The sequence below is a fragment of the Empidonax traillii genome, unplaced genomic scaffold, assembly GCF_003031625.1.
Source record: "Empidonax traillii isolate 1590-97213 ecotype Southwest subspecies unplaced genomic scaffold, ASM303162v1 scaffold235:size1242204, whole genome shotgun sequence".
Classification (NCBI taxonomy): Eukaryota; Metazoa; Chordata; class Aves; order Passeriformes; family Tyrannidae; genus Empidonax; species Empidonax traillii.
In genome coordinates, this window is record NW_020955428.1 from 818,567 (window position 1) to 842,840 (window position 24,274).

Below are 24,274 nucleotides of genomic sequence, written 5' to 3' on the forward strand. Positions count from 1 at the left end.
ATGGCTTGTCACTCTAATGTTACTAAGCGAAAGCTAGTTAGCTAATTTTCTGCAGTGTTTGCTACAATGCACATGAACGAGTATTGTCAATGCTATGCTCAGGCTTCTATATTCACACCTTTTTTCTTTTTTTTTCTTTTTCTTATTTTTTGGGTTTTTTAATCACCTGCTGTTAGTGGACCTATTGGACCTGAACACAACAAGTGAAGTTTTCAAACAGCAGAAGTTAAGTCAAAATGACCAGCTGATTGGTGTACAGGATGTGATCAGCTGTCTTACTGCTATCTACAGTGGACTTGAAGAGAAACACAAAGATATGGTGAATGTTCCACTCTGTGTAGACATGTGTCTTAACTGGCTACTCAACGTGTATGATAGGTAAGTAAAAAGGTTTTAGTCACAGTGTGTACCCCATGAATTTAATATAGTATTAACAAAGTATGCATCATGGAGACAAAATTGGTAATTTTTGCACATATGACTTGTCAAAAATGCTAGGCTTATAGGAGTGTTGTATAGGAGTGTTTTCTGAGTTACTTTCTTGAGCAAGTGCTCATAATAATAAAAAAATGATAAAGCCTTAAAAAGTTATTTCATAAAAAGTTATGTATTTTGATATTTTTGACTTGATAGTGAAAAAGTACAGTTGTTTGCAATGAGATGTTTCTTATGCCATCCTGCTCAGATACGCTGAACAAAAGGTACACTGCTTTTATACTACCAGAAAAACTTTGACAGGTTTTCAAGAAATGTATACATGAGTAGACAGCTAGATACACTGCTTTAACTGTGTTCCTGCTATAAACGTTCCAGATTTCCCAGATTGTTTGCCATTCATACCAGATTCTATTTCTGCCACAAGTATCGACAGTTTTGTTGTTTGTTTTACACTTAATTATTTGCACACCATAATGCTGGCTGAGCTCCCTATCCTCAGTCCTCTGTGGAGTGGAGGTTTTTCTGACCTCAGCACTAAAGCCTGTCTGATTCCGGAGGGTCAGCAGTGTCCTTGCTCACTTTCAGCAGGTGCAGCTCCTGCTATGTGTGAATTCTGAGGGCTGGTGTTATGTAGTCTACCTGCCCTCATCCTGGCGACAAACATGTATTTCCCCAGGGGACTGTGAGTTTTCCTCAAGAATGTTTTGGAATGCTTACAGTAAGAACTTGTACCCTGCCCTGTGCTATGTCAGCCTACATGACCTACAAGCAGTATGCTTTTATTTAGTTGTGCTTTTGAGTCACGAGTTTGTTCCTCATTTTTCTAGATATTAGAATTATTAGTTATTAATGGCATTCACTATCCTCATCTCTGGTCTGTAGTAAAACCTGGGAACAGACATGATTTCTATCAGCTCCTCCATGCCCTATAATGTCTTTTTACATTCCTTCAGCAAAGGCATTTCAGGACTACTCTGGAGCTAATGCAGTAGTGCAGTGCATGGTGTGGTCGCTTCAGTGTGTCTAGTTGAATGTGTGCTTTAGTTTGGAGTTATACACAGAATTACAAATCAGAATTTCTAAGCCCCATGAGGTCGGTTACAAAATTTATTTCCCTTCTCCCTATTTGAAGATGAAAAGAGTAAAAGTATTTCTTGAATAGTAATAAAAATTCTTATACCTGGCTTTGCAAAAGAGAGCTGTTACTTGTAGATTTATGCATTATCTTCACTGTGTTCGCTCAGTTAATCAGTGCCACATTCATAGCTTTTTGCTTTTTTTCCCCTCAGAGGATTACACACCATTTCTTCTATTTTTTTTTTGTTTGTTTGTTTTTGTTTTATATTTTGCTTTATTTTGGGTTTAGGGGAGAGGGAAGGAGGGAACAGAGTACGTAGAACCATTTATCATTTTATATGCTGACTACTTATGCTTTGGCATTTGAATATTGCTGTTAAATATTGTGACATTTCTGTTAGTCAGACTCCTTGTCATTACTGATGAAAAATTGGAAAGTCCATCAAGAAATAACTGGGAGTTCTTCCTGCAATTATTTTTATTTTGTAGGGTTCTGTATTGTGACTGATATATCACTTGCAAATAGAGCAGATCTGCTTGACTTAAATGTTATTGACAGTTTAGAATAAGAGATTTAATAGTGTCACAGAATTTTTTACGGTTACTGATTGGGGTTGTTTTTTTTCAGACTGACCACAAATCGATTGCCTTTGCTTCATAACTTCAGTTAGAAGTCAGTTGTTTAGTCTGTTCATATTTAAAATGCACCTAATAAGCAGAAAACCTTTCCTTCAATAACATTTCCTTTTTCTCCCATTTTCCCTTGATTATTATGTTAAAAACTTAATGTAGATAATTCTTTGAGCTGATGAATTACTTTAATCTTCATTCAAACTTTGAAAAATGGAGGATGAAGGTTTACTGAGAGAAAATTACTTTTTACAGTGTGTTTCCTTGTTCCCCTTTCAAATTCACTCCAGGATGAAAAAAAAAATGCTAAAAATCCAGGCACCAAATTTATGCTGGATTTTTTGGCTTTGTTTTTTAAATTGACCTTCAGGAAAGAGCTGGTTTCTGTCTTGGTATTTCCATTTTTTATTGCATGGGTGCTACACATATACAGTGTTTCAAATTGTTAAACTGCCTACAAAAGGCATCTGTTAGTTGCATGCTGTTAACCTGAGATTTAATTACGTATTCACAGATTAATAACAAACTGAGTAGTTTTCCAGACTTGATCTGCAGATGTCTTTGACCCTTAAGCCTTTTGGCCCTTTTACTTCTTCAAGGACTCAGAAGTTGTTCCAGACATCAACATCTGCCCTAATAAACAAATTCCAAACTTTAAGTTCTTTGTTTTGTCTAGTCCAGAGATTTTTTATTTTGTTTGTAAATACGCTTAAAGATAAGTGTCTTACATATTTACAATGAGCGCTGTAAGGAAATTGTTTTAATTGTTTGCTCTATAAAATCATTTGACTAGGCCTGTGTTTATAGCATCCAAAAGCAATAGCTGCTGGTTATTCTTTTGGACTATATACTATCGAATTTGCTAAAATCTCCAGACGTCATTTCTATAAAAAAGACTGATACCTTTCAGTACTAATGGAATAACTCAACATCCCTAGAAATGAGATTTTTCTATATGTACTGGGCAATTCTGGGCAATGACTCATTTTAATGAGAATTACCCATAAAGAAACTTCTACGTGCACTGTTTTTAATGTATTACAATGTTTATCTGACTTCCTGTATCTCAACTTTTAAATTTTCTTGTTTTTTGGTTGTTTTGGTTTTTATGTTGTTGCTTTTTTTTCATGTTAGGATACTTTTGATAATACCTTCTTTTAAATTGAATTTCTTTGGCACATTAGTCTAGGAAGGCTGTCTATGGTATCTATGTCAACATTTTCCATATGATCAAAGCTGTCTTTCATGATCATTCTCTATGGCCCAATCTATCCCTGAAGAACTACAACTTTATTATTTATTGTTGCTCTGATACACCTGGCAGACTCTAACACCAGGCTGAGTTAATAACCCAGGCCTTATCAGCGTGTTCATTTCAGTAAAATCTGAACTTGTGAGGAATGAGAAAGATGAGATACCTGCTCAGTCAGCCTTAGCTTTATGCCCTGGTTTTGACAGTAGCTGATGGAAGTTTTCTGCATGCACTCCAATTGCATCCCCTGAGTTGATGATAGCTGTTTTGATTCATGGAGTACTCAGTGAGAAAAGCTTTAGCAGGCTGTGATAGCAGTAAGAAGACTTTGGGAAGGAAATGGCTGTCTGTAGGGCAGGAAAGTGTGGGTGATGAAGAAGAGGCACCTGTGAGGACCTTCACTGATCTAACAGGCTGCCTTCTGTTGCTGGGCTATGTAGATATGGGCTTAGTTGAGTGTCAGTGTTGTCCAGGCTTGAGAGCTCTTTGACAAGAGAAGTCTGAACTGCAGTGGGCTCATCTTCATTCTCTAGTTTTCCCTGGTAACACCTGATGTTTTTATGCTATTGTCCCTCTTCCCCCAGTGACATAGGGTCCCTCTGGACTTCATATTCTAATTTTGTTTTCTGTTGATTTTTCAGTGATCCTTAATCTTTAAAAAATACTACAGACTTTGTAACTATTTATATAATTTTTTGAGAAAATGCTTTTTGTGTGAAGAAAGTTTCTCACAGATCCTACAGTGATCTGCTGAAATCAGGAGAAGCTTGAAGCCTCTGCATATCTGATGTGGAGAGCTAAAAGCCCTGATCTTTCAGCTGCAAAGTTTTTCTGAGCTTCTGTCTTTAATAAACAAATTATATAATCAGTCCTGAGTTAAATCAAATCCAAATGAATGTTCAGCTTTTTTTTTTTAATGATTATAAGGTTAAAACACAGACAACCCTACACAGCAAAGAATGGGAAAACACCTTTATCAAGGTGTAAAATGAACCATTTAGATGGTAAGGTGTGCCAGAATGATGTAGTGTCTGTGATTGATAGAGGTAATTTTAAGGTAAGCTTGAATATATAAAATAGATGGCACTTTTATAACAGTCTGGAAAATTGGGTCCTGATTTTCCAACTAGGTATTAAAAGTAATGGGTGTTTTTGATTCATTTGGCAGTAATTTTTCTGTACCTCTGCTCCAACTTGTGGAATTAAGAAGATAATGCTGTCTAGTCTTACTAGATTAGGTGATGATTGCAAAGAAAAATGCATTAATATTTGTACGTTGCTTAGCTAATTTTTCAAGAATCCAGGAATAAATTAATATTTTTGTATTCAGCACAACATTTGTGAAGTAAATCAGACAGCAGGCCATATGTTGAATGGTTAAGATAAAAAGAGATATGTAACAACCAATCCCAAAGTAATTAACATATATATCACTTCCATGTGACAGAAAGAACCAAAGTAATGTTTGAGGTGATATTAAATTTAGTGTTATCTTACTTGCTGGTTAGGGAGCCAGCTAATCTTACGTGTGCAATATATACAATTTGACTACTATTATTATGAATTCTTTTTGCCACATCTGATTTGAAGACAAATTTTATCATGGTTTTTGGTTTTTGAAAGAAGAAATAATTCATAAGAATATGTTTCTGCACTGATATTTTGAACTTTAAAATTGTCCTTTTCCATGTAACCCGGGTTTTTTGCTTTAGAATGTGTTTGAACGGTGTTTGTCTTGCAGGCTTAACATTACTCACTTTGATACCCACTTACCTGTTCTCAAGTTACTTTTTCAGTTTGGATGTATTTTTTTTCATGTTGAACAAGATGAACCTGAAATTACATGGCTTAGAAACAACAACAGCTCCGCGTCATTGAATTAGTGTGCGTGGTTGCCTATTTATGTCCTGATATTACATGTATGTTAGAGCATTTTAAACATAAAAGAAAAAAATTAGGGAAAAAAGAGAATGAATTACTGTGATATGAAAACTTGGTTTTATTTTGTAGTCCTTTTGTTTCACACTGAGTAATAGCTTTCCTGCTGTGTGCTCATGTATTTTTCCTGTGTGTATCACATTATTGAATCACATAGAGAGCTTTACAGAGCTAATCGTTTGGTCCTTTGGAATAATATGTGTAAACTGCTTAGGAGGCAAGCTGAGCTTTTCTAAGGGAACAATTCTTAATGTGATTTGTAGTGTTAATTTCTTTTCTTTTTTTTTTTTTTTTTTTTTGAGATTTGAAGTATATTTGAAGTAGAAGTTACCAATGTCTTCATATTTTTAATGAACTTGAATTGGCGTGAAATAAAATTAAACTGTGTTAAATGGTCTTCTCTTTATAATTTCAGTGGCCGAACTGGAAAAATTCGAGTGCAGTCCCTGAAAATTGGCTTGATGTCTCTTTCTAAGGGCCTTCTGGAAGAGAAGTACAGATGTAAGGAAGAATTTGTTTTACAAAATACTTTGTATAATTAAATCATGTACAATGAAAAAACATATTGTAGCAAAATTTGAAGTGTTTTTCATGCCTGTACAAGGCAGTTTTCTTGTGTGTAAGTAAAATAGTATTGTTTTCATTATCATCAGTGACAATGGAGAAAGTAGTATTTATATCTTGACTGGAAAGTATTGATGTCAATTCTGCTCATCATAAGTCACAGTACTGCAGAAAAGGAGAATATAGCTGTGTGAAAGCTAATGAAATGTTATATTTGACCGAATCTGTTCTCTCTCTTGTGTGTTTATATGTTTAGTTTAGGAAAAAAATCAAGCAAGTCAATGCTGATTGCATCAGATTGCTATGGCTGATAAAGCAAGGAAATACATCAAAATCCAGCAGTTGTATTTAATAGTCTATGAGAAAGATTATCTGAACTCTGAAAATTGTTTTCCACTATATGTGCTTTTTGCCAGAAATGCACAATGAAAGTTTAAATTATGCTGCTTTAAGTAATCTCACAAGCTTCAGAAATACTAAGTAATATAAAAATACTTCACAAAAATAATTTCAGGAGCAGAAGAGAATTGAGTAACTTTGTGGCAAACTCCCCTGACAAATATAGAAAAAAGATGAAGCATTATATTGGAGCATCCTAGGTGATGGATATTTACATATCATGCACATTCATCTTAAAATTGCTGTTCTTTGCGGTACTTCCTTGACTCATTTTGGAAACACATGAAAAATTTATAGAGACTGAATTTGCTCCATGTACCTTTGGAGCTCTGCAAAAATTTCTGCATTCCTTAAGAGCACTTGTAGGCAATCTTATAATCTTTGTTATTAATGTTGAGCAAAAGTACGTGTCTAATGCATTGGGACATATTTTGACATTTGAATGGCATATTGAGGCTTTGGGTTTTTTAGTTTCCTTATGTCATTTGACATATATGTGAATTATTCCATAACTGGAGAAGGTTGATGGACATACCTTTGTTCAGTAGTGACAATTTAGGGAGTAATCTACCATTTAGTGTGAAAGAAAAAGCCTTCCTAAAGTACAGGAGTCAGGTTGTGGATAACAAACTGATAACCTTTTCAAAAGATGGTTTTAAAAAACTCCAAAACCTGAGAATAAACTCACATTAAATTGCTATTGGTAATACATTAGTATGTTTACAGTTACCGAATGCAGGCACTGAAGTAGAACAAAGAAATTACTAGGTGTGATTAATTTTTCTGTTATTGCTTTGTGTTTAGTAGTAAAATAAACGTGGCAGCTGATTGTGGCTACAGATTTTACATCGTCTGTGCTAAAAGCATGGAATTTTTTTTCTGAATAATGCTGTGAAAAGTCCTAAAAAATTTAGTACAGAATAAGTCTCAGAAGACTTTTGTACCAAATGATCATAACTTCAACCTGAAATACATCTGAAATTAAAGTAGTTGCTTGGGTTCTTAAACAGAGAATATTAGTCCAATAATGCATCAGGGTTTTTTTTGTAACTCCTGTGATCAGGAGCTTTGATTATTTTTCAGCTTTATTGTCCTTATGAATCTTGAAATTGTCACCAGAAAACTTCTTAAATCTGAAAGAAATTTTGCTAAAGAGGGAAGGAAGTAACAGTGTTAGGATTGGTTCTTGACTTGCAGTGGCTTTGCAGTCAGTGTTTTGGGGTCCTCTGGCACCAGCTTTGTGCCAAAACTTAATCTTTAGTGTGAGCTCCTTTGCTTCTTTTGATTTTTGTCACACCCTTCTAATCATCTCTTTTTGAGAGAAATCTTGTTTTACCTACTGAGCTTTCAGATACTTAAGTGAAAACTGTGATGGAAATCCTAAGTATTTTCAAGAAAGTCAGTGACTTGGAAGAAAGAGCAGGACCTCCAAACATGGGTGCCGTCTGATTTTTCTCTTTCTCAGACCAACTCCTGACACTTGCTTCTCCTTTTGGCTATGTTTCTTCTAATCATTTAGGAAGCATTGGAGTTCCAGGCTCCTCTGAGTGACAGTCATCATATGGTTGTAGTTGGAGCCCTTAGCAGAGCACAGATTGTGCCTTGAATGTTGTAGCGTTAGAGAAGCTTAGAGTACTTGGTAGTAAAATAGGCAACTTCGTTGTTTTGAAAAAACTTTTAAATGAACTCTTCACTCTATTGTAAAACTGTTGAGCAGAATGTCTGCTCAAGTGTTCAGACTTCCTAGAGGCCAGACTTTTGAGGCATAATTTCAGGACTGTTGAGACGTTTGATTTTGTCACGGTTTAATCCCAGCCAGCAACCAAGCCCCACGCAGCCACTCACTCACTCCTCCACCAGCAGGATCAGGGAGAGAACTGGAAGGGTAAAAGCTGGAAAATTCATGGGTTGAGTAAAGACAGTTTAATAGGGAAAGCAAAAGCTGTGCACACAAGCAAAGCAAGGCAAGGAATTCATTCACTGTTTCTCATGGGTGGGCAGGTGTTCAACCATTTTGGGGAGGGCAGGGCCCCATCACGTGTACCTGTTACTTCAGAAGACAAAGACCATCACTCCAAATGTTCCTTCGCTTCTTCCCTCCACTTCATAGACTGAGCATGATATCATATGGTCTGGAATATCCCTTTGGGTCACCTGTCCCAACTCTGTCTTCTTGCTACTTCCTTGCCAGTGTAGCAGTACAAAAAGCAAAAAAGGCCTTGGCTCCGTGTAAGCTGTGCTCGGCAATAACAAAAACATCTCTATATTATCAACCCTTTGTTCAGCACAAATCCAAAACACAGGCCCATACTAGACGCTGTGAAGAAAGTTAACTCTACCCCAGATGAAACCAGTAGAGGTTAATTAAATAATATAATAAACTGGCAGGGGACAATAACTTCAGTTTACCAGTACGATTGACTTTCATCCTTCTCTTTTACTTTTTTTCAAAAATCAAACTTTTGTTCTTTTTTCTTGCTCTAATGTAATTCTTTTTTTCTTTTTTTCTTTTTTTTTTTTGTTTTGTTTTTTTTTTGTTTTAACAGCCACCCTCAGTTACATTTATTTTCATCAAAAATAAGAACTTTGTATGTTCATTTCCAATGCAGGTAGAATCTTTTCACTGGACGCATTTTAAAAAAAAATGATTTACCAGGGAAATTTCTGAGATTTTTTTTTTTTTAATTTAATTAAGCTACTTTTTTAGGATTCTAGACTTCAGGGTTGACATGAGAATGGATCTTTAATTAAAAGTCCCAATTACTAAAACTGCAATTAAAGAATGCCTATTCTTGGAAATTTAGGACATGCTTAATTTTAAGCACATGCCTGGGTGTTCCTGAGAATAAAAATGGACCTGCAAAAGTAGTTCAGTTGTTGTAAGCTGTTTCACATCTAATTTTGTAGGGCAAGTAGTCTAGGGCTTCTTCTCTGTTGTTGAGGCCAGTGCCTTGGTCTGGCTGTATCCCTGTTATGCTCTTCTTTCCCTTCTGACCAGAAGGGTCACTTGTGAGCTACATCAGAATGCATTTGTGTGCATTTCACTCTTACTTAGACTCATTTTTAATATCAAAAGTCCAAACTGGCAGCAGAAACAGAAAAAAAACTGTAGTGTGTGGGTTTGTAGATTTTGGGTCATATGAGCCAAATCAAATTAATAATTCATTAAATTATTAATGAACAAAAAACTGTATGACTTGAGATGAAAAAGAAGGGCTGCTTGAGAAATTTCATCTGCAAAGCATTTTGATTTTCAAATGATGTACAACATCCTTGGAATGTGGTGGGAATTTTTAACTGCTGTGTTTATCTTGGTAATTTTCAAACCATTTGGAACTTGGTAGTTAAAAAAAAAGAAATTAGAATGTACATTTTGTTTGTGACAATTCAACATAACATATATGTTGTGGACATCTTTCTACTATCCTGTTATCATTTTGGTAGGAATTAATAAACTTTACAACATTTTCAAGTATCCCTCTCTATATCAATCATTTAGTACATTTTTCCAAGCTGTCTTTCTAAGTTGCAGTTTGAGTCCCACTGCTGTCATTCTCAAAACAGTAAAGGCTAAATTTATTTAAGATTAGCTGATCTTCTTTTTTCCTAGTTTGTTTTTTTTTTCATATGACTCAAGTCTGAATAATCATTTCTCTGCTCTCTCAATCATTCTTCCTGTCTTTGATAGAGTCCCTCATATAGTTTAACCTTAATATCAATGTATTTTATGTTGAAACTCATTTAATGTTTATGTGCATGTTAGCAAACTCCATTTACAAGAGTTTATGGCTTTTGACATTGCTGGTGGGTGATGTATGGGGTCCCCTTTCCCACTGATGCAGGTATGTTGTCCAGGTGGTCCCTGTCAGAGCTGAAACAGGCTCTTCTCCAATACATTTGCCACTTGAGTTGCTCTTGCTATACCCCCTTCTCCAGGCATGGGTTATTTGAAGTAGTCAGGTAGGCCAGATAGCAAGAGCATTCTCACTTTCTATAACTTTAGTTTAGGAGCTTCTCCTCCTGTGTGCCACACTGAAGGCAATGAGGGCATTGGAAAAAGAGGATACCATCCATACCCTTGCATTTGATTACGGCACTGCTGGTGTTAAGAAACAAATAAAACTCAAGTGGAGTGTTTTGGAGGAGTTTGAGTTCTTCAAAGGTATTTGCTGGTTTCCTCCTAGCTATTCACTCTGCCTATTACCTCTCATGTCCCACAGTTTTTCCTCTATTTACCAGCTCCATAATCAACTGAAGTTTTAGGGCTTAGGAAATTACTTCATGTGCCTCCCAGCTCCAGCAGTTAATGACTTGTTCTTCTTGTAGTGCCTGTTTCCATGTAGACAGCTGCAAACAGAATAAGACAGACTTTTCCTTTGTTCCTTTTATTTTTTTTTTATGCTATCAGTTTTTTTAAGCAGACTCTTAGAAATTGAAAAACTATGCCAACCAAAGCTGAAGAAGCTAGCCAGGATCAGGGATTGCCAATACGAGCCTGCAGCTGGGCAGTACTAATTCTGTCACCACTGTTGTCTGTGGTTGTTTTTTTATTCAGCTCTGAGTTGTGAAGATGCTATAGCTGCTGTTTGACTAGGCAAGAAAGGGGTGAGAAAAATATGACAAACTTTAAAAATTATTTCAGTCATCTGCATTTTTATTTTGTGAAGATCCTTTCTTGTGCTTCCACCTCCTTTGAGAAGAAATAACATATGACTACACTATATGAAGCACGCTGACAAAACTTGACAGTTGCTCTAAGTGAAGGACAAAACAATTTACGCAGTGTAATAAGAGTTACTCTTGAGTGTTTCTGAAAAAAGCTTGTCTTTTTCTCAATCAGAAGTGCAGTCAGACTGAATTTTCAAACTTCGTTTATTTCTAATCTATTAATGGTTGTTCTAGTGGGAATGAAAAAGTACCTGAAAAAGTAGGGGAATAGTATAAATGGATTTTTTTTTCTTTTAAGATTACTTGAAGTTTTAATTCAAGCCAGCCACTGAGTGCCAAAGGAGAATGTAAAAGCCAACTGGAATAAACAGAAGAATTTAATTCCATTTCTTCTGTAATTTGTACCACTCACAGAATTTAAAAATATTTCTTAGATAAACTCAGAATATAAGATATTTTCAGGAAAGATGAACCTTGTGAATAAATGTTAATGTACAGAGCAAAATTATTGGCAGAAACATATTAAAAATTTTAGCTAAGCACTTCAACAATTAAAATTGTCCAATCTAAGAAATATGTTAAGAAAACACTTGAGAAATAATATCTGTACTGCAGACAGGCCTGCCTGTTAAATTCAGTCTTTAACTGTGACTGTAGCTACAAGCAGTATCTTCCTTCCCAGTGCCTGTAACTGGAACAATTTTCTCGATCCCTTTCAGCATCCATTTTTTCTGCCGTTACCATCATCCCAGTTCATCAATTTATACTACAGGGCTTGACACCTACCTTAGGAAAATGAAATCAGTAAAGGGAAAGGACATGGAAGCAGACATGGTTATCCAGGAAGAAAATGTGATTATTGTTAAGCTTGAGTTGTCTTACTGCCTGCTGCTCTTGCTTTAAGCTATTTCGCATGACCAGTTGTGACTTTTGGTAACTTCTAGTCTCTCTTCAAAGCAAATGTGCTCTTGTCCCCAGCCAACTGAAGGATGACATAAATTTTAGCATAAGATATGGATTTCTGAAATATTATTTCATGCTTCATAGAAATGTAAAATAGTTTGGTTTGGAAGGGACCTTTAAAGGTCATCTAGACCAACCCCCTTGCAATTAGCAGGGTCGTCTTCAACTAGATCAGGTTACTCAGAGCCCTGTCCAACCTGTCTGTGAATGTTCCCAGGGACAGAACATCTACCATCTCTCTTGGCAACCTGTTCCAGTGTTTCACCACCCTCATTGTAAAAAATTTCTTCCTTATAACTAGTTTAAATCATTTAGTTAAAAACCATTACCCCTTGTCCTGTTGCAACAGGCCCTGCTAACAGGTTTGTCTCCAGCTTTCTTTTAAGCCCCCTTTGAGTACTGAAAAGCTGCAATAAGGCCTCTCTGAAGTCTTCTTCGGTCTGAACAACTCTCAGCCTTTCTTCAGAGGGGTGGAATATCTCTCCTATGATCAGTTTTGTGGCCCTCCTCTGGACCTGCTCTAGCAGCTTCATGTCTTCCCTGTGCTGAGGACCCTAGAGCTGGAGTCAGCCCTCCAGACAGGGTCTCACCAGAGCAGAGCGTGCAAAATCACCTCCCTCAGCCTATTGGCTGTGCTTCTTCTGATGCAACCCAGGACATGCTTGACTTTTTGGGCTGCAAGCATACCTTGTCGGCAGATGTCCAGCTTTTCATCCGCCAGCACCCCCAAGTTCTTCTTAGCAGAGCTGCTGTCAGTCCCTTCATCCCCCAGCCTGTACTGATCCTGGGGGTTGCCCAGACCAAGGTACAGCACCTTGCACTCGGCCTTGTACTTCATGAGATACCCTTGGGCCCACTTCTCAAGCTTGTCCAGGTCTCTCTGGATGATATCCTGTCCTTTTGGATGCACCTGTGTCCTTCAACTGCACCACTCAGCTTGGTGTCATCTCCAGACTTGCTGAGGGTACACTCGATCCCTTTGTCTGTGTCATTGATGAAAATATTAAATAACACTAGTCCTCATACAGACTCCTGAGGGACACCACATGTCAGTGATGCCTATCAGGACTCTGAACAGTTGACCACTAATCTCTGGATGTGACCATCCAACCAATTCCTTATCCACTCACCAAATCCATCTCTCTCCAGTTGAGAGAGAAGGATGTTGTGGGCAACCATGTCAAAGGCCTTACAGAAGTCCAGAGAGATGATATCTGTAGCCCTCCCCTTGTCCACTAATGTAGTTACTCTATCATAGAAGGCCAGGCAGGACTTTTTACTGGTGAAGCTGTGCTGGCTGCCTGAAATCACCTTCCTGTCCACCATGTGCCATAAGAAGCTGTATAATTTCATTCTTTTGGCCCTATTTCTCTCATTTGTATGGTTACAAATCAAGAAAACATACTCCAAGTTACCAAGATTAGATTAGGGTAAGTGCCTGTAAATGGGACTGTGACCATGTCACCATAACTATAATAAAAACATTAAAAGCTCGAGCTGCAGTGTTACTGAATGAAAGGGGGTGTATGTGAAAATGAAATGATACGGTACCTTTTGTTGGTGTTGCAGACCTCTTCAAGGAGGTGGCTGGCCCTACGGAAATGTGTGATCAGAGGCAGCTGGGCCTTCTGCTTCACGATGCTATCCAGATCCCACGACAGCTTGGTGAAGTGGCAGCCTTTGGTGGGAGCAACATTGAACCCAGTGTGCGCAGCTGCTTCCAACAGGTACGACAGAGACCTTCATGTGAAAGAAAAACCTCTGTGAAGTCTAAAGATTCACTTGTATATGATGTAAAAAGATGAGAGGGATTTGAAAACATCCACTGAGTTTTGAACAGAAATGAATATGCCCCTGCAACTAAGTGTGGGAAGTTATTGTGAAAATGCAGCTGTAATGGTCTATGGTTTAGGACAGGATGAAACAAATTTTATTTTGCCAAAAGAATGTATAGATCTTTGTGATTTTGACAGTGTTTGCAGCTCTAAAAGCTGTTAAAAAGTTTTGTAGCAGCCAATTATCCTGCTTTGCATTGTTCAAAGCAACCCGATACTGTGAGAACGTGCTTTTCCCTGCTGAAACAAGACATGATCCCTGCTGGAACAAAAGAATGATGCTGGTAGTAATTTTTGACCTTATGAACCAGGAAATTATTTAGCATTATTTTACTGCCAAAAGAGCTTGCACTTGCATGAAACTTCAAACATAGTCATTTATATATTGTGAGCCTTTATGTAGCAGATCAGAACATGGAATAAAGCTCTTGCAGCTTGCTGTTCGGCCCTACACTACATGCCAGGGGTTAATGAGGCTGCAAGGATCATCTGTTTGTTTAAAGAAGATGAGAATTAAAAACAGGATGTTGTAATGAAACACAACTAACTGACTTTGTCAAGAATGCCTCAGCTCCAACTGTTTGCTTGTGATAGCTATACTGCTTTTGTGTGTTATTTCTGTGAAAGTGGCTGATTTGAGCATCATCAGAAATTGTATATGGATTAAAAATTCCCTATGGTGTGTAAAATTACTGACTTGAATATTTCTGACTCTGTTGAATCTAACATTAAAGATTTTAGGGACCCTTTAGAGTATTTTTCTTTCACCATTGTTTCATAGACATTTCTGCATTTTTGTCCAGTGCTTTGAAAAATGCAGTTGCGCTAACTTTTTTCAGAACTGTTGGTTTTTGGAGTCAGGTGATTAGAATCGGAAGTGTGTTTGTCCAGGTTAAGAATAATTTGGTAGATACTTATGGAAGTTGATTTGACCCATTAACCATGTAAAACTTACCCTTATGTTTTACCACTGCTACTTCAGACAATAAGGGATGATGCTCGACATGTCTATCACTGGCCTTGAGTGGTTCAAGTCATACTGAAATATTCAGTTGTTCATTTGTTGGTGGCAGACTTTCTGTGTCACAGAGGAATGATCTTGAAGTCTCTCAAGGGTCTGCCCCATATCCTACGCTATTCAATTATGGGTGAGGGGTACTATCAAGGTAGCATTTACATACTTGATGTGTTATTACAGTTATATTGATAATGAGGTTATACCCCTCATCTCACAGGAATAGCTCAAGTTCAGTCTTTGGTCATTAGAAAAGCATAGAGAAAATTTGAAGTTGCATGGCAATTCTCAGCCAAGGGAAAACAAGTATTTTGTTGGTGAGGAAAGAATGTGTTGGGTTTTTTTCATGCTTCTCCATTTTACTGGCAAAAATCAACTTGGACTATAAATAGGTAAAGAAGCGTAGAGTTGCTTTTTGTCATGCGTTATCATTAAGAATAATTTTCATATTTAAGCTTTGTTTTGTGAATTCCAGTGAGCTCAGAAATATGACCTCTGTTCTTATTGCTGACAAAGTTGATGAATAGAATACCTTTACAGCTAGGCTTCTCTGGTTGTTTCAATTCAAAGAAAATGTAGAAACATGTTTCCTTCTTAAAACAATCACGTTAATACTTTAGCTCTACTGTATTCTTGCAGTGATTGCCTATAAAATGGCAGATTTCTTTCTCATTAGTTATGTGCCTTTTCATTTGTGTGTCTGTCTGCTTAATGTGCTAACTAGAAAGAATACTGTGAGCTCTGAGCACAATAAAAAATAACGTGAGTTTCATGGCAATCAGTAGACATATGCAAGCACTACTGACATTTAGCATTTTGTCATCAATATTAATACAATAGACAACCATGTCTCTAGCATGTCTGAGGTGCAAAAAGTGCTTCCCTTTCATGCTCATACTTACTTTTCAAGTCCTTTTAGTTCAAAGACAGCTTTACTATGAACTCTGTTACTCCTTTACTATGTCCTCCACCTTTGTTACCATCTGTCTATTCTATCACAGCTGTCTAGTTTCCTATAGTCTTACTGACTGATTTGTTTTGTTTATTTGCATGTTGATCAAGGTTATTTCTTTTGTCTTGTAAATGGTTTTGGATTAACCTGCCATGAAAAGGATTCACACAGGTTGCTGTTTGGGTTTTTTCCACACAATTCTAAGGAAAATTTGCTTGTTGGGTGTGTGTTGTTGTGTTGTTTTATTTTATTTATTTATTCTTTTTTAATTTGGATGTGGGTTCTTTCTCTCCACAGAATCATAATAAGCCAGAAATAACTGTAAAGCAATTTATAGATTGGATGCGCTTAGAACCACAGTCTATGGTGTGGCTACCAGTTCTACACCGCGTGGCAGCTGCAGAAACAGCAAAACATCAGGCCAAGTGCAACATCTGTAAAGAGTGTCCAATTGTCGGATTTAGGTAAGAGGAGGGCAGTTAGGTGCAGTGTTTCCCTGAAAATATCCACACTTTTAACCTTTCCAACAAGTGCAGTTTTTTCTATCTGTTTTCCCCTGTTTTCCTGCTTTAAGATAGGATCTGTCACCTGGGGTGTGGCCTGAGCCAGTGCAGTTCTGGCTCCTACAGTACCACTGTTAGACAACCAGTGACTGACAGAGGTCCAGGGCAGGCTGTCATCAGGTTTTTTTGCATTGTTGGATCCAGTAGATAACACATTAAATATGAATGCACTCCATGTTTTTTTTAAGCACAAGATCGAAAGGAGGTAATCAGTAAGAAAAAATGTGGACTGTCTGTCTGTCTGCCCTCCTGCATAATACTTGGGAAACTAACTTATGCCAGGCAATATTAAACACCCTTTAACATCAGTCTTTCCTTGCTTAAAACAAACACTGATATGCTGCTGTGATGCAACTTGCACAGTTCCTATCTCAAGCATTGAACTTAATCTGACTTTCATCTGTTCAAAGAAAGATGTGAATTCTAAAAGAAAAAAATTACCTGGGGAATATTCTTCATGTTATTCTGCTAAACTGTAGTTGGTACCCTTAGTGAGTACTGTTACAACTAGCATGCATTTGTGAATTGATTATTCCATGTACAAAATTATGCAAAAAAAATCCCCCAGAAAATCCCAGCAGGGGCTACATCTAGAGCTAAGAATAACTGGCCTTTTCCTCTACTGTGGTCATGGAGTCTAGTGTATTATTTAGGAAAAAATATAAAATGGTCTTTCTTGTAAGTGCTTCTAAGATTTTTCTTTGGATATCTTGGCAGATGAGTAAGTTTTGTACCCCATGCTTTCTACACTCCATCTTTCTGTTGTTTTAAAGGCTAATAATACGAATCCTGAGGTCAGATTCATCTCACCTAATTTTAGGCATGCTGGTTTTAGTCAGTGTTACAAGACTGAGCTAGCAACCCTCTTTTTTGTCATTATAAATATAGACATATATTTGCAAAAGTAATAAATCTGATCAAACGTTGTTGCCTGAGGAGATGTGAGGAGATGAAATTTTTTGAAGTGTTCTTATTTTTCTTTATTATTGCCTGAGGGAACAGAGAGTGACAAAGCTCCAGCCCAGATATGTTTTAGTTGTCTAAGTTGGGGATGATGAATCTTGTCTGTACTATGTGTAGAAGGAGGGTAGAGAGATAGATAAGAAGAGAAAGGAAGACAAAAGAATGGGTCATTCTAAATAATTTCTACAATGAAGTTAGAGATCTGCAACAACAAAAGCTTCTAGCATCTTAGCAGAAGGTAAATGTGGCCATTTAATGCACAGGCTCTGAGCAAAGATTATAAACAGTTGCATCAGCATCCTTTAAAGTGAACCTTTACATTTATAGACACATATTCCCTTGCAAAACAAAACATAAAACTCAGCAGGGAAAAAATGTGGATGGGTACTGAAAACTGCTCTCAGGAAGCAATTTAATTTAAACTTTAACTATTCAGTAGCTATTCAATTTGGTTAAGTTTGCTCATTTTCGTTTCATACTAATGATATAATCTCATGCAGTCAGAACAACCATACTATAAAAACAGTGGAGGAATCTGAAATTGAATTGTTGCTTTAGTCTGCTTTAGTCTAAATAAATCAACCATGTTCCTGGTGAGCACATTTAATACAAGGAATAATGTATAAGTTTCTTACTTTGTTTATACATAGTCTCTTAAAAAGAAACAATACCAAAAGTAAATATATCATTGTAATTCTTTTAACTGAATTTTATATTGTTTTTATAATTCATGAATTCTCAAGAATTTCATTTTCTGAAATGTGTTTGGAATTTCTGAGCATCAGAATGAGTTACAAACATTTAAGCTAACTATTCAGGGTAAAACCATGTAAACCCAATCTGGCTTATAAAAGTTTTTTGAGATACCATCTGAATACTAAATAGAGGAAAAGAAAACTAAAGCCAGTATTGTTTTAAAGTTAGTAAAAACTTGAACATTATAAATTCTTCACAGCCCATCTATGAAGTTGATGCCTGTAAGAAAAGTGACTTGGGCAACAGATGACTGACAATGGATATAGAGACAGGAACTTCTTTTAAGTACTCAGTGAGGTGTGCAATGTAGGGAAGTTGTGTGTAGTGGGTTAAGAGGGCTGCAGGTTTCCTGTGTTCCAGTGCAGCTGCTGCAGTGGCCCCTGGGTCTGCAGCTGTGATGAGTGTTGGCTGTGCCACATCCTGGTCACGCACACCCGCACACTTCAAGGTTCTTTCTAAGCTAATCCCAACAAACTCACTGTGTTGCTGCTGCTGCTGAAAACCAGGTGACACCATTTCAGAGAGTAATTTGGTTTGTGAGGCTTAATTAGAAGTAGACTTAAGAATCTCTAATCACTTTGTTTAATGTCCCCATAGGTATCGGAGCTTAAAACATTTCAACTATGATGTCTGTCAGAGCTGTTTCTTTTCTGGCCGTACAGCAAAGGGGCATAAATTGCATTACCCAATGGTGGAGTATTGTATACCTGTGAGTACTAGTTTACTGTTTCTAAGAGGTAACAATTATTATTTGCATTATTTGAGGTCTAAATTTTTTATGTAGTCTTTTGTCACCTCACTTTTATTCTTTTATATTCATTTTCATATGTTTAGTAGGGTGTGTCTTCCTACATTTCTCTTTGGAAGGCATCAGGGACTTTCCTAGTGTTGCTGATTTTATGTGGACAGTGTTTGGATTCTACAGAAATGGGTAGACATATCCAACTGTGAGAGAACTTGAACTTAACTTTTGCTTTGTAAGAAGAAAGATTATTACAATATTAAATGTAATTGTAGTACTTGTATACTTGCATATGCACACACACTATAAGAGTGAGAACATGTCAGAGAAAAACGACTCACTTTACTGTTGCTATACCATAGTAAAGAATAATTTCTTTTCATTGATTCTGTAGCCTAATCTTAGGATTTGATTGATAAATTGGCATGTCAGGCTATACTCTGAAGAATATTTTTAAAATATGTTTGTTGTTTATTCAATAATTTTTAATATTTGTTTTATTTAGTCACTTTTTTCTCTTCGTGCCTCTTCTTTTCAGAAGTCATTTTCTGGTTTTGTTTTATACTGCTTTTGTGGTATGGTATATGACCTTTTTTTATCCATATTCTAATCCTCAGGATCTGAAGGTCTGTGCATAGGCATCATTAAAAATATGGTGATGCTGATTTTTTATTTGCCTCCTTAGCCAACATAATCTAAAAATTTAAACATGTTTGGGATGTGTTTTTCCTGGATTAATTTTTCATTTTCTCCTTACAAATTTCTCTCTGACCTCATCTTTAGCAGAACAGAAATGTTCTTTGTTACTGCCTAAAATATACTGAAAATTCAGAAATTAAAGTATGAGGGATGTTGTAATAGATAATGCTGCTGGTCCACAGGATAAAATGGCCTTTCTGTTGAATCAGCAAACACAGATTATATCTGGTATTGGGTATGGTACTATTCCTAGAACAGGATGGTGTATTTCTGATGAATTCCAGGGTTTTTCTAAAGCAGCAGATTTGATATCTTAAGAGAAAATTTCAGTTCTTGTTAAACATGTTCACATTACATAACTGTGAGCCATCTCCTTTAAAACTGAAGTGTGATGAACAGAAACAAATTCTGGAAATATCTGGAATCCTCTCTTGTCCCTGGGACTAGGGATGGCTTGTATTATAGGGAAGATTTCTCTTACTGCTGCAAAAAAAATATAGTTTTAAAGCATTATTAAGTGTAAAATAAAGTAACATAAGGCAAAAGTCCCTTCTTTCCATGAAATGTGGGAGGAATGAGGTGAATCCACTACAGGATAACAGATCGTTAAGATGACTTTCTTGATTAGAGTGACTGAAGGAAGGCAAGTGTATAGGAGGTAAAGGAAGGAACTTGCAGCAGTTTTAAGTAGAGCAGAAAAAAAGAAGTGGCTTATAATTTAGGTGACGCGTAAAATTAGAGGTCCAGCACTGACCCCTATTAATTTGGAATCTGAATATAAGAGTTGGAATTTTACTTGGGTCCTGCTATAAGTACACTCTGCTGGCTCCATTTCTGTAAAAATAAGTGACCCATTATATGAACAGACTTACATGCCTGTTAAACTTCCATAATCAGTACCCACACGCAATCTGTTTTAACTAATCTCATCTGCACTAGGTCAGGAATAAAGAATTGATTTCACGAAAAGAATTCAGTATTATTTATCCTTGCTGTTTTTTGGTTGGTGTGCTAATTTGTTGCTGAACTTCTCTACATATTGAATTCTACATATTGAATTAATGTAATACAGTAGTCAAGAATTTCCAGTTAGTAGAATAGCTTATATGTTTCAAATGAATAATGCCTGAAAAATAGCATGGACCCAGGTCTGTGAAATAAAAGATAAAGTACCAAAGGGCAATGAATTGTTCGGTAGAATCCATTATATTACAATACAGATAGCCTGAACAGGAAGAGTGCATCTACTCTATCTTTTCAACTAAATTTAAAAGCTGTTGATGTTAAAATGTTACTTTTTTGGCCAGTGTTGAAAAGCAGAGTACAAAATGCACGAACTCTTTAATAAAACCTGCCTTCACTTTCTTACTGCTAATGCATATTAATACATTATTATCAAGAATAGTAGCAATAAATAGGTAAGAAAATGCTTCTGTTAATTAAGCTGACATTTAGAACTGGAGCTTAGTCGGAGGTGGAGGCGAGACCATTTAATTGTTTTCAAGTAAGCCGTTAAGTGTAGGATATGAAGGGATATCTCAGAAGCACAGTAACTTCTCATTAAATTTAAAATAATTTGGAGAATAGATTAAGGAATCTGTTTTTAAAATGAAAGAGGACAGTTCTCCATTCAATGAATTTTGTGATGTTTGCATTAGGTAAGAATTGCTTCACAGTTTCAGAATATGACCATTTACTTACTCCACATAGCTATATGTAAACTAATCTGTAATGCCATTTCAACATTCATCCTCCCTTGCAATTTGGTTTTCTTGATGCTGAAAATGCAAAAAAATTAATAATAATGACTTATGTCTCTTTTTCTTCCATCCAAGATTTAGAGATGGGTTTAACAAGCAACTGAAAACATTACTCTCTCTTAAGTAGTAGAAATGCAAAGTTATTCTAGTTAGTTTTCCACTTTTTCACCTAGTCTTTCTCTGAAAAGATGTAGAAATAGGATTTTTAATGTAGAATATTATGCAGAGATGTGTAGGATGTAAGATTGTACTAGCATCTAATTCAGGAATGCTCTTATGTAACTATCTACATGGTTTATTTTTAGCTGTTTTGGAACAGAAATCCTCTCAATAGTGTCACTTGTGTTATATTAATGTGGCTTTCTGCACCAACGGATCTTTTGAATTTCAGATGGAAATACTTACTGCATCAGTTTTCTTTCTCCAAAAGAAAACTCTCTCTTTGTTTTCACTTTGCAAATCCTATATTCCACAGCAAGGAATATTAAAAAAAAAAAAAAGCTCTTCTGGAGTAATGTACAAATACCAAATCACAGTTCTGAAAATTTTCTCATTGCAAGTAGACTTATTTCCTTACCATAATGAAAGTAGAATCAATTTTTGTAGTTCTGTGCCACTCACCTGGCATAGCTTCTTATTTTAGGGAATTAATTTTTGGTAGTCTTTCTATACACAACAATGGCACCAAAGGTTAGCCCTTTCATTTTCCAGATGACCAGAATTTTATTTCCCTGGAAGAGCTCAGAATATTAATCAGAAATTATTGGTTGAATGGTACTTCACCCTAGAATGAATTTTTTTCCAGGCACAATAAAGCTTATCTGAAATAGTGCCTGTTAAGATGTCTCCTCTAGGTAAGTCATCTGAAAATTGAATTCCTAGTGACATTCAGAGAAGACAGATACGTTCCTGAACATCAAGCAGCCTTGGTGTTTTATAAGTGACAAACTGACATAAGTAAGTCAGTGGTTTCATCTTGATATGCTTAGCAGTGCACCAGGGATGACGCTTCACTGTTAACAAAATGGGATTGTTCTGTGGGGAAGATGAAAGAAAGCAGCTAGAATGGTTGAATCTGACTATTTCATATGCATAACATTGCTTTCAGCTGTGGGGGTCAGAGATAACTCTTTGCCTTGAGAAGAATTGCTAATTTGTCAGGGTAGTCTTTGATATAGAATCATAGAATCAGATGGGTTGGAAAGGACCTCTGAGATCTTGAAGTTCAACCCTTGATCCACTACCAGCACAGTTACTAGACTGTTGCACTAAGTGCCACATCCAGTCTCTTCTTAAATACCTCAAGGGACAGAGAACCCACCACCTCCATGAACAACCCATTCCAGTGCCTGATTACCCTCCCTGTAAAAAATTCCTTCCTAACATCCAACCTAAACCTCCCCTGGCAGAGCTTGAGACCATGCCCTCTTGTCTTACTGAGAGCTGCCTGGGAAAAGAGATCAACCCCCACCTGGCTACAACCTCCTTTTAGGTAGTTGTAGAGTGATGAGGTCTCCCTTGAGCCTTCTCTTTTCCAGGCTAACTTCCTTGTGAGGGGAAGAGGAGGGGAAGACGCTGATCTCTTCTCTGTGATGACCAGTGACAGAACCTCAGGGAATGACCTGATGTTGTGTCAAGGGAGGTTTAGGCTGGATATTAGAAAAAGATTCTTCACCCAGAGGGTGGTTGGGCACTGAACAGGCTCCCCAGGGAAGTGGCCACAGCACCAAGTATGACAGAGTTCAAGAAGCATTTGGGCAATGCTCTCAGGCACATGGTGTGATTCTTGGGGTGTCCTGTATAGGGCCAGGAGATGGACTTGAAGATCCTTTCAATACAGCATATTGTTTGATTCTGTGATACAGTTAAACATGTCTGTAAGTTATTGGTGAACAGCTTTCTGAATTTTGATTTAAAAAAAAAAAATTATCAGAGGAATGAAGTATCTGTGTCTTAATCTCACATCCCACATTGGGAAGTTTCCCAGCCTTCCACTGCTGTCTAACTGACAGCTGCTTCAAGATACAACATCAGATTCATATGTCTACTAGGAATGCTATCAAAGAATAAAGTAAAATACTTTTTAACAATATAGATGTTATTTTATACTACAAATTTGCATCTCTGAGCATGTCGTATTACACAAAACATATTTTTCTTGGAACTTGCTTGAGTACTGAAGGTTTCTTACCAGCTTCCTCATAACCCATGAATGTCTGCCTGGCCTTAGTGACAACATACATTAGGTTCACATCTCTTCTGGGAATCAGTTTCTATGTGTATATTAAAACAGCTAATTGGGTTTGTGTTAAATATAAGAAATGTAAGAGAAGGATGACTTAGGTGCAGACTAGTCCTTTTACTCTGCTAGGAGCAATGAAAGGAGTGAGAAATTGTTTGGGCCTCCATTATTAGTTTTTCTTTGAAGAAGAGAATAGTAATAAATAAAGGCAAATATATGTATGTATTTTAAGTATTCTATATTATTTATTCACATATGTTTCATAAATTTGTTACAATTTTTATATTATATATTATTTAATTTAGAGCTCTAACTGCTTTATTACATTCTTGGTATTACTTTTTCCCAATGAAGACTTGTTCTATTTCCAATACACTAGAAGTATACAGAAACTATTTTTTTAGCCTATGTATGAAAAACATGTTTCAGCATACTCATTTTTTTCCACTGCTTTCCATGAAATCCCAGTTTTTAAATTTGTGTTGGATTATAAATAATTTTATCTGGTTTTCATTTGTTGCTTATGATTCCCTTTATGCCTGGCTGGTATATTGTAGAGCGCTAATACCAGTTTGTCAGTTGTTATGGATTTTCTCCTTGAGACCTTCTGGTATAGGTGGTTTTTTTAGTTATGTATGTATGGCAGCCGTGGATCTTAGATGTTCCTTCTTCTCCTTCCTGAACCTTGTCTTGCTCTAAGAACTGAGATTTTAAATTGAGCTTGAAAGCATGGTCCTTTGGCTGAATTTTCAGTGAAGAAAAGGATTTTCTCTTTGCTTTTGAAGAAGTTCTGTAACAATGGTGGTATTTGTGCTATT

General features: G+C 36.6%; 1 protein-coding gene across 1 annotated transcript in view; it reads left to right on the forward strand.

Annotated features, from left to right (window-relative positions):
• Positions 1 to 24,274, forward strand: part of UTRN (utrophin) — a 374,661-nt gene that overhangs the window by 322,283 nt on the left and 28,104 nt on the right. Inside the window, exons 61-65 of the mRNA XM_027888221.1 lie at positions 177 to 378; positions 5,751 to 5,836; positions 13,499 to 13,656; positions 16,029 to 16,195; positions 18,611 to 18,722. Coding sequence (XP_027744022.1) covers positions 177 to 378; positions 5,751 to 5,836; positions 13,499 to 13,656; positions 16,029 to 16,195; positions 18,611 to 18,722 — 725 coding nt within the window. The remainder of the gene's footprint in view (positions 1 to 176; positions 379 to 5,750; positions 5,837 to 13,498; positions 13,657 to 16,028; positions 16,196 to 18,610; positions 18,723 to 24,274) is intronic.